This window comes from Symphodus melops, assembly GCF_947650265.1.
Source record: "Symphodus melops genome assembly, chromosome: 5".
Taxonomy (NCBI): Eukaryota; Metazoa; Chordata; class Actinopteri; order Labriformes; family Labridae; genus Symphodus; species Symphodus melops.
In genome coordinates, this window is record NC_136695.1 from 20,209,474 (window position 1) to 20,220,917 (window position 11,444).

The 11,444-nt window shown below is 43.8% G+C and overlaps 1 protein-coding gene across 2 annotated transcripts in view; it reads left to right on the plus strand.

The window, feature by feature from the left end:
• znf804b (zinc finger protein 804B) overlaps nucleotides 1-5,258 on the plus strand; it is a 30,872-nt gene extending 25,614 nt beyond the window's left edge. For both annotated transcript variants that reach the window (XM_079345007.1, XM_079345008.1), the window contains exon 5: nucleotides 561-5,258. In XM_079345007.1, coding sequence (XP_079201133.1) covers nucleotides 561-4,494 — 3,934 coding nt within the window. In that variant the 3' untranslated portion in view covers nucleotides 4,495-5,258. The remainder of the gene's footprint in view (nucleotides 1-560) is intronic.
• Nucleotides 5,259-11,444: the final 6,186 nt, after the last annotated feature.

Here is an 11,444-nt window from a genome sequence, read left to right on the forward strand (position 1 = left end):
GTGCTTCTTTGTTCTCTTCTATATATTTTTTTTAATTTCTTTATGTCCTTCTTCTCATACATATTGTATATTAAAAACAAAGTAGTTCAGTCTGAATAACCTCTATAGTAAGAAACTTCATGCCATGTTATTGCATACCAAATAATTTTACGGAACATAATTCTACCTGCTTACTTAAAAATACATATTCAATTTGAATTCGAACTACTGTAATTATACATTACACTATGCACTTATCTAAATGACCTGCTATCAGAATGCACAATGCTCTAATCAGTACTCTCATTTTGGCAACCTGCAACCTAAAGTACATATTATTGTAGCCATAATATGTAATTTCACAATCAATTTATTTGAATAAGCTGCAAGAAATAATTTAATGTAAAGTTAATTTTCCATTTGGGTTTTGAAAGTAGTTTATTTATGCTTCTGAAGAATATTCTCATCGTGGCATAAACTTTTCTCATTTTGAATTCAATTAAAGGCACTTGAGCTAAGCTTCAGTCAAGAAAAGTTCAATCAACTAAAATAAGGAATATTAATATGACTTTCTTTTGCAGAGTCTCCGGAAGAACTTATGGACTAAGAAGTGTTGTCAGGTCTACGAGGCAGCAACAATACAAAGATGTTGACCGAAAGGACCACAGCTGGGATGATAAACATGAACCCTTCAACAACTCCAAGAGACCCTCTCCCACTCATGCCATGACGGTTGGTCTTAGCCAACAGCCAGAAATTCCAAACCATTCTCCTCCTCGAAAGGGGTTACCCATAGCTCCGGCAGAATCCTCAGTCACACTTCCTGCATCCACTGCAGTGAACCCCGAGTCTTGCCTGGGCTTGTATCCCCAGCAGCCTCTCTCTGGGCAGGGAAAGACAGGGGGCAGGCTTGGGGTGTCCTTCTGTTTCTCACGCAGGGGGCCACGACTTGATCCTTCTGCCTCAGTCTTCTCGGACCTCGAGGAGGAGGAGAGAGAGAAAAGGAAACAAATGAAGGAAAGGATAAAGGAAATAATGGAAGATATTGACAGAGAAATAGGGTCAGCAGAAGAGGGGAAACCCAGTGAGAATGAAAAGTCCAGCTCTGACAGTGTTGGATCAACTGACAATTGTCCAATCAGTGATTTTCACAAACGAGAAAAGGGAATGGAAAAAAGAGACTGTGAGAAAGAAAGATTTCCTATTTTCACAGAAATCCCTGATAATCAGAGCCAGGAATCTCCACTCTTGCCATCCCAAACACAGGTGAGCATTTGGGGAACAAAAACAGATAGTGAGACAGAAATAAAGCATGTGACAGAAGGGTTGAAGGAGAAAAGTCAGTACATGTCAGTGCTGGGAAAAGATGGCTCTACCTGTCTTAGATGGCCTGTCAGCTTGCTCAAGTTCACTTTTTCTCAACCAAACATCTGCTACAGCTGCAACCCGATCTGCTCGGATCACCAACGACAAGAACAACTCACAAAAGATCAGCAGAAGTCGCAACAAAATCCCATGTGTGATCTCTCAGTCGAATCAAATCCACATGTGCCAGCTATTCTTACACCAGACACTCATACCTGTTTACCAAGACAAGAACTGGGGGTGGAAAGACAGGATAAAGCTGAGACAAATTGCAAGGCAGCACAACATATCAATTTAGACACAGAAGCACACCTGTTCCTAAAGAACAAAAATCTTTCATCGTCAAAACCACCAATCGAGAGAGGCAGATGCATGCAAAGTATAGAGAACTGTGCGAGGACAGCCTCCCATCCATTTGACCCCGCTCATAGTGACAGCTCTGACACAAACTCCCAGAATGCTCAGGGAGGAAGATTAGGGGGCGCGAGAAGGATCAGGGAGAAAGCCATCACAGCCCTGAGCTGTAAATCAGAGTCTGTCATCCAGCCTGGCACACAGGGGACAAGCATCAGCCCGTCCAGGTGTGAGTGTGGGAGTGAAACAATGTGCGAGTGTGCCAGAGCTGCACAGCCGTACGTGGGTGTCTCAGAAGTGCCACGCAAAAAGAGAAAGAAAGCCGACACAAAGAAACACAAGCTGGGGAAGAGGAAAAGGAGCGATTCAAACAAGCGACAATCAGCTAGGTGCAAAGTTAGGAGTGTTGTCTCCACAGTGTGCACTGGAAAAGAGAGGAGAGTAGAAGCTGTGGGGAGCTGGGGGAAGGAACGGAGGCAAAGAGGGATGGGGAAGAGGAGATTGCAGAGAGCAGGGAGCAGCTGTCTCCTGGGGAGATGTGACACTGAGCCAGTATCTGTCTCTGTCAGGAAAAGGGGGCCTCACAGGAGCCACAGCAATGAATCCCAGTCACAGACAGACAGGGAGCAGGCAGAAACCTGCACTTCTTCCTCAGTGCTCAGCAGACACACAGCAGACACAAACACCAAGGGAGAGAGAAAGCGACACGGAGACACAGCGACTTTTCCCTGGCGGTCTCACTTCTCCGTACACTCTTTCTCACCAGGATGTAACTCAAAGCTGTTTTGGGAAAGGGGTCACCATAGCAACCCCAGGAGTTTCATTGACTGCTGTTACCCTGACAACAGCTGTGGCTGCAGCCCGGTGAGAAAAAGAAAAATCCTCCACAGGGACAGGAAATTCATTCATAGTCAGAGGAAGGGTTTGAGGCATGGGGAACTCTGGGAGGAGACAGAGATGACCAGGATAACAGGAAGGCAGTCAGGTTGTAGAGACAGGGCGAACTTTACTGATACAGAACAGTGGGACTGGATGCAAGGGACCTTTCCTGGAGTTACTGACGAGGGCACTTCACGGCCTTGGATGAGATCACGAAGCAGAACAGAAGAGTGGGATCAGGTGGCGAGATTTAGTCCTAGTCCTTGCAGGTGGGGCAGGAGATGTAGACATCCTAGCACAGAAGATGTAGACTGGGACCGATGGACATGGGGCAGCAGCGACAGCTGGGAGGACTGGGGGACACACAGATCAGGATCCAAGGCAGGGGCAGACAGAGACAGCCCAGGCTTTATGTGGAAGAATTCACACTCTAGAAGCTCAAGCTCCAGACACTTCTCCAGCCCCGAGTGGTGGACAAAAAAACAGACTTACAGCCCCCGGAGTGTGATCAACACACGGGCAGGCAGATGCCACAGCCCACGATCCTGCAGTCCCTGCAGCAGCACCAACATGTCAGAACTCAGTTTAGAGTGGAGCCAGAGCAGTTCCTGCTCAGCAGGTGAAGTTGATGGATTGACTTTAAGCTCTTGCAGGACTTCCTCAGGAGCTCAAGAACTTTCATCTGAGAGGGAAAAGAAACACAGTAGTTCCATGTCCTCTCCTTCCAGTTTCACCTCTTCCTCCTTCTCTCATTCTTCACCCCACAGGACCTCTTTTGCTCCCACAATCCATGGCCTCAGTGCAAACCATTTTGACACAAGTTCCTCTCAGCAAAAGGAGCCAAATTCGCAGACCAACACTGAAGGTGGACCATCTTCCCCTGTCAAGTCAAGGAGGTCAGACGCAGCTATTGCAGGACAAGCCCAGAGCAAGTCGAATTCAAGACAACTAGCAAGGACTTTGCTTCTCCCTCTTATAGGGAAACTACCTTCCATCCAGAGGAAGACGAGAAGGTGGAAAGGCCTGCTGGAAAAGAGTCAGGAGAGGGAGGGAGATGAAGATGAGGAGACCAAGGGGAGTGGGGGACTGGCAGGGGGAGCAGCCATCGAAAGGCAAAATAGTCCTATGGGAATCTTTGTGTCAAGCAACTTACCAAAGCTCTCCTCATCGCATGTTATGACAGATGACAAACAAGCTAGTGGACGGGCTGTTGCTCCAATTACCTTCACCGCTGAGGAAATGGACAAATATCGCCCCCTGCAAGAGCAGGCGAGAGAGCACATGCAGAAAGTCCTGGAGCAGACTAATAGTGCAGAGTCACACACAGGAACAAACTACCCTCACACAGCACTGTTGGACAACTCTGGAACTTTAGAGGAACAATATACACCTTCCTTGCACACCCAGTCAATTCACAGAGACATAATGCAAACCCAAGCACAGCACACCCAAGAGGTCAGTCTCCCTCTTCCAAATCTGACTCAACAGGAGAGCTTTACTCAGTCCATGGCTCTTGGAGTCCCCCACCTCCCCACTCTTCCACCATCGACACCTATCTCAAGCCTCCATCATATCATTTTGCAACACACAGCCCTCTCTTTGTCCGCTTCCTCAACATCCTCTTCTACCTCATCCTCTTCCCCTACCATCCACCCACACCGAGTTCAGCTCCCTCACCCGCTGCCCCCTCTCCACCCACCAACTCTCCCTCATCATCTTCATCTCTCTCCCTTCTCCATATCTTCCCTGTTCCCCTCCATCCTGCTTGCCCATCACCCCATCCAGCTCCTTCCCCAGTCACCCTCTTTTCACCCGGCCACACTTGCTCCACTCTCTCCGGTCTCCCTGCAACCGTTGAACCCACAGCCTTTCATGGAACGAGTGTGGCCAGTGAGGTTTCAACAGAAGGCGTTGTGATTTTTCTACAGAGCAGCTGCCATGTTATTAATCTTCCTTGGCAACACAGACAAGTAAGGCAGAAAGAGGGAATGTTTGGTTTGGATAAAAGCCGGCTATTTGAAATGGGGATGTGTCAATGCTTCTACGAGCATCAACTCCAACTCTTATTCACATATGCCCTTACCCACACACATACACGCATGCACACAGAAACAGCTTGGCAGGCGACTGTTTTCAAGTGAGAATTTGTTTCTCCATCTAGCCTTTGCTGTCTTGCAGTAGATAGTGGGAAAATATACTTTGATCCTTTGCTTTTTCCTTCATTCCACATTCAGGCCAACAATAAAGGGAAAGGTGCACCTGCTATTCAAAGACAAGCTGGGCTCGTGTCATCCTCCCTCTTTCCCTCTGAACCACAGACAGACCAGCTGCCTTTTGAAGTAGCCTTCATGCTACAGACAGAAGTCCAAGAAAAAAGTGATAATATTCCCTCCTTATCTCCATTTTATACAGGTTATCTTGCTGAGACTCTAGCTTTCAACACATATAAATGATGTTCCGGGGGCTGAGGGCATTGCACAGTCATTTTAACCTTCCTCTAAAGTGCATTTGTGTGCAAGGACTTAAATACACATACAAACATACAGCAGAAAGGACTTTGTGTAAATGACACATTGTAAAGACCTGTTTAGTCTCAGTAGTGTAAATATTGTGACAGTGAGTGATAATGTAAGAGACGGTTGGAAAAGAAAGAATAAAACAAAAGATGAATTTAACCATGACCTGTAGTACGATGTTTTTTTTCTACATTTATGGCTTCAGTGGTATAATCTCTGCAGTTATCTATATTCATCTGTGGTTTAATGGAATCGTTTTATCCATACAGTATTTAATCAAATCAGTAATTGACACAACAGTGAGTGAAATAAATCTCTTGGTTAGAAATGAATGGGCTTTAATGCTTTTCTTATTCTCTCTGATACATGTTGATCGCGCAACATGTTGCAACATGTTCCACATAAAGAATTAATACTCTGTGGTTTACAACTTTGCCACTCCAAGTCTCTTTAAAAGATCTCACAGAAGTGGTTCCAAACCTTTCATGCTCTGGATCCCTTAGATTGAAAAATGTGTGTAAATATTTGTCAGAGGATACAGAGCAATTGCTAATTTCACCTGATCAGACTGTTTTATTGTCAGGGGAAGGGATAACAAAAAATACAGGATTTTAAGTTTTTATGTTCCCTTCGCTGATGAAATTGTCCACCTTTCAGGATTCATCTCCTGACAAATTTCTACTTGTATCAATTGACAAGTTCCTAAGGGCCTGAAGAAAAAGTCATGATGACATTAACTGAATTTCCCAATTGTGGCAATTTATTTTAGAAAAAAAAGGACCCCTGTAAACATTTTTTTGTTGTGTCATTTGCAGAGTTAAATGCTGCACTTTGAAATAAACTGCATTTTGTTTTGATTGCCTGCTTTTACAATAGTCTTTTGTTGCTTACAGATAGATAATGTTGTCCAAAAAGACACATTTAAACTAATGTGCAATTTGACCTTTAATTCAGGGAGTGTTGAATATGAAACCATGTAAAAAGAAACACAGGTTAAATGGCATCACACACTTGTTAGTACAAGATCTGCTTTCAAATGAAGGTTTGGTTTGGTTTGGTTTGGTTAAACTAAAACTAAACACTGATTTTTCCTTGCACGTCATGCCAAAGGTTAGGGGGGTAAGTAACTGTTGCTATGCATTCATGCCTGGTGATGGGAGAACAGTAAATGTATTAAAGCAGCTTGCCAAACAGTTGATCACTGCAGCGGCAGGCACTCAGGGAGCAGAACACAGAAGAGAACAGAGCGGCATCCAGATGGTCTATGGACTTGGACTACCCAGAGTGCTTTTGAGAGATTGGATTGATTTGCCCTCAGTGATATCAGTGATCACAGGCCAGCACACAAGGGGGGCCCGCAGCATAGGGCAACACAGAAACAGACCCCAAAACAAGTCACAAAACGTGTGCTCCCTGTCCTGAGGTGTTGGCTGGAACTATAAGTCAACCCCTGCAGAGATTTGATAATTAGAGCACAATTCATCTTTCTCCTCCCACTGACCCTTGAGCTTGTGTGTATCTGGGATTTCATGTGTGTGCGTGTATGGGTGTGTGTGTGTGTGTGTGTGTGTGTGTAAAAGTGTGTGATTTTGAGGGAAAGAGAGAATCCCTATCTCTCTCCACAGGACGGGAGATCAAACAGACTGTGTGAAATATAGAGCAGCAATAATTAGCAGCTGTTACAGCATCAAACTTCTCTATCTCTACCTCGCTCTCTCTCCAACACACACACACACACGCACGCGCGCGCGCGCACGCGCACACACACACACACACACACACACACACACACACACACACACACACACACACACACACACACACACACACACACACACAGTACTGCTTCATTCTTATCCCAGAGTTTAATTTCGAGATACTCAAAATGCGCCGCAAATTCAAAGTTCTCCAATACTGATAATCGTAAAGATGAAACTAAATCAACCCACTTCACTTTTCCTCCTTCTTCTCTCCAGTTCTCCAGTTGGGGGAAGGATGCAAGAGAACAGACGCAAACACAAGACAGAGGCTTGAAAGCAACTGCGCGACATTTCGAAATAGTTAAAAAAAAATGTTATTGAAAAAGCAAATGCTTCACTTTATTTTATTATGTTGCATCACAACACTTATCCACAAAGGGCTCATGTGGAAATTAGTGATCACAATATCACTGTACTTTCTGTCAGTGACTGATTAAATCATTACAGAAACCCAGGGTGTGTTCATGTTTTGCTGTTGTGTGTGTGCCTGTATGCCCCTGTAATTTTGTGTGCACATGCAGAAGTGCGATTTGATTTATGATGGAGAAGAAGCGGTTTCCTCACTCAATCGCTCCTGTGAATTAATGAGGTATAAAAACTAAAGCTGGCACTCAGTCAAATACAGCAGCAGTCACAAAGAGAGAGAGAGAGAGAGCGTGCTGAGTGCAGGGGCAGGATCAACTCTATTGGCACCACATTTGATTGTTAGATTGTGGGTATAGATTGCATCGAGCTAAAAGAGACCCTTACGGCTACCCAAGCGATCCATCGACCTAAATTGCAATGCTGTGTAAATGAGACACTTCCAATCTCTTGCTAGCTCCCATTCTTTTCTCTTTTTTTCCATGTCCTGCCTCATTCCCTTCTCTTCGATCCAACCAGGTCAGTGGGGCTATACGTTCAACTCCCCCAGCTGTTCTCCGACTGTGCAGAAGAAAAAGGCGCCATTGCACTCTGTCCTCTCATTTCGCCCGTTCATTGAAGAGTCTACGTCTTTCACATGTTCAAACTCTGTTGTGAAGCACTGGCAAAAGGGGCTTTGCAAAATTATTACACAAAGAAAATGCCCTTCCTGCCACCTTTTTCTCCCTGTGACATTCATTAAAAGTTTTCTTGAGTTGTGCTCGAGTGTGATATCCAGGATGTTCTATCCCAATTTACATCTCTTTACCCAATGTCTTTGCATATTAGGAAAAAGGAGTGACACTAATAAGCAAAGTAATATTTTTATTCTACCAAGAAAAATCACATTCATAATGTACAAATGAAAATATTGAAAAAAGGAGATAAGAAGGCTGAGTGGGACTTCGAGTTGTCTTCAGCTGAATTGTCCCTTTAGAGTCTTATCATTTGATCATTTCACATTCTATTTTTCTGATGGTTTCTGGTTGATACATCACTTTGTTAACTTTGAGAGCTTTTGAACTCCCTTAAAGTTTCTGTTTTAAGAGTTATCTGTCACCAATGATACACAGAGAGACACTTCTGTGACTGCAGGTGCCACATATGGAAAGCTAAATCGCTTTAGGTTGTTTCGAGCTCTTACATCAAACAGATTACTGTGTGTAACCCTGAACCAGACGGGAGAAAAACCTTAATGCTATAGAAAAGGAGGGTTTTTGTTCTTTTTTTTCTTCCTTTTTTTTTGGCGGGGGGGGGGGACTGTATGTTTGGCTTCCTTGCAGAGGAGAGTCTTGTTTGTGTGGGACTCGCATTATGTAGAAATAACTGTGTGAATTCTGTTCTAGGATGGATTTAAAGCTTATAAAAGGTAGTGGGCTCTCAGTGATACTCTTAAACTTGGCACAGTCGCCCAAGGACACGACACTGTCAGCACATTGCTTACACTCATCGACACACACATGCACACACAGAGACGCACACACACACAGAGGTGTAACAGGGTATAATTTAGCAGGCTGTAATAGTGAGATGTGATGCTCTGTTGTAAGACAGCATAGCTAATTCCACGGTTATGTTATCTCTGAGGGACAGATGTTCCCAACAAAGATTACTATGCGCAAACACACCAAAACCAACACATACACAAATGGATTGCATGCAGAGAGAGAAAGAGAGGCATGGGCACATTCTATCCTCAGACAATGGCAGCAGCAGGACGGTCTGAAATAGCCTTATTGACCCAAAATACAGATCAGTGATGAAGTCAACTTAACCGAGGTAATTATGTGATATAATGAGTTTCTGCAGAAAACAATGAAGAGAAAAGAACATTTCACACATGAACTTTTCCTCAACCATTATTCCAATAAGGAAACAATCAGATTAATAATGACATAAAGTTTTACCTCTTGCCATACTGAGTCAGAGAAAAACACTTTTTTTTTTACAATAAGCTGAACTACATGACCTTATAATGATCATATTATCCAGCCCAAAAGCAGAGCATTAACCCTTTGTCACTTCATTCTCTGCAGACCTTATCCCAGGTCAGTCGCACTGCATCCATTAACACAAGAAATCCATCCTGCAAAGGAAATGGCTTCACTGCAGAGGAGAAAGGTCACTTGATTCATGGCTCCTCACACAGTGGCTGTCAGGAAAACCCATGGGTCAGATAACCATCCCTCCCATTATGTCGTTAAGTCACACCTTGAATGCACAGCAACAGCACAAAGAACGTAATGTAGATGAGTGACATGCAGTCCCCGTTTGTCAGTCCTTGAGTTAGATTAATTTTGTCCTAGGTTCTTCTTTAGATTTTTGACTGATTGTATGAAAGAAAGAAACTCAAAACATATATACAAACGTTAACTCGGAGAAGCTGAAGTTGTTGCTTGCACAATTTGAGTGCTTCAGCATAAGTCAAGAATACTACTTAGAGTATGAATGAGTGGGTTAATGTGTGCATTAACTGTTATATTGCTAACAAAACTCAGCTTGATCTCCCTCCTCCCATTGCTGTTTAAATGGCTTCCGCTCTAAATCTTCAGATTCTGATCAATTTCCTCTTTGAGCTCCCCGCTTAACTCCTTAATTAAGCCAGCATTACTCACATACACCAACACAGAATAAATACAGCACATGCTGTCGAGTGTTGCATTCAGCTATATGATGCAAGGACAGTTGGTGTTTGGTTGCTGTGCTAATGTGCCCGTACTGTATGAGTCTGTGCACGAGGTGTACAGGGGTTGTTTGTGTGTATTTCAATGATTAAGTCCCCATCATGATGTTATGACGACGCGTTCATTTTTAAGCTGTTAATCCAGGATTATTCTCCCTTTGCTCATCTCATTACCAGCGATTATTAAAAACACACACACACACACAAACACACTCACATACCATTCAGGGCTGGTTTCCCAGGAGACTAAGCTCTGCAAGAGAAATTTCCAACGTATACATCTCAACAAACAGGTTAGAAAACAATTCTGCTGAATGCATGCATGTATTATAGGCATGTATAGTGTCACATTTGTTAGTTCATGGGTATTTTAGGCATGAAAATATGAAAGATCAAACCTAGACCTATGGTTAGCCACAAAACATTGATTATTTCTTTGGCCTCTCAGACAGCCATTTTGGCCTCTCAGAGAGCAATTTTGAGCACAGAGCCGGACAGAAAAGCGAGTACACAGCGGGTGTCCTTTCCCCATGATTGAATGTGTGTCCTTGTGTAGAAACTGCAGTCCTCTCATTCAATGAGTGAACATATTCCTGCAGTGCTGAGGCACATGCACAGGTGAGAGAATGGTCAAGGTTTTTTTTTTTTTTTTTTCTTTTCCAAGATCACCTGAGGCTTTGTGTCCATTCTGGCCCCCACTCAGACTGGGTCAGCTCAGAATAACCAGAAAGGGCTGACCGCCGATGTTCACTCGCCCTCTGAGTCATTAATCACACAACACTGCAGTTGAGCCACACGGACACATGCTGTTAAAAAAAAAAAAAAAAAAACCCACACACATACACATAAATGTAGAGGAGTGCACGCACACAAGAGCTCATTGTAATTACAAAACCAAATGCTGGATGACAGTATCGCTCCAGGTAGTCAGTCCTTGTGGCCTCTACTCCTAATGCATCATATCATTATTATACACTGAGCAGGGGAGACGTGGATGTCTTTACGCAAAGCAAGGTCCACAAAACACGGCACACCATATCACCTAAGTATCAATATCTGCAAGACACACACACACATTTGCACACAGTGTTATACTGTAGCTTTTCTCCAGAGTTTTATTTCATGCCCCTTAAACACAAACACACACAATCAGACCACAGCATCTAACCTCCCGCTTTCCCCAACAGACCTCTCAGCTTTGAGCTCGGCTACTATCAAGAGAAACATCTAAGATAACGGTCCCATTTAACAGTTATGGAATTCTTCAAAAGGGGCCGCGCGGCGCTGAACGCCCGTGGTGTGTTGTGTTTGTTAACAGGCACGGACCATGGAGAAATACTCAGCGGTGGATGTGCAACAGCATGCAAGTCACATACTGCAGTCCCACTTATTAAGGTGTCGAGGGAGAAAATGGCAGTTTTTGGAATGATTATAATTATAAAAAAAAAAAAGAGTCAGACAAACACCAATATGTATCAGGGTTCAGGTTAAGTCACAACTGTTTTG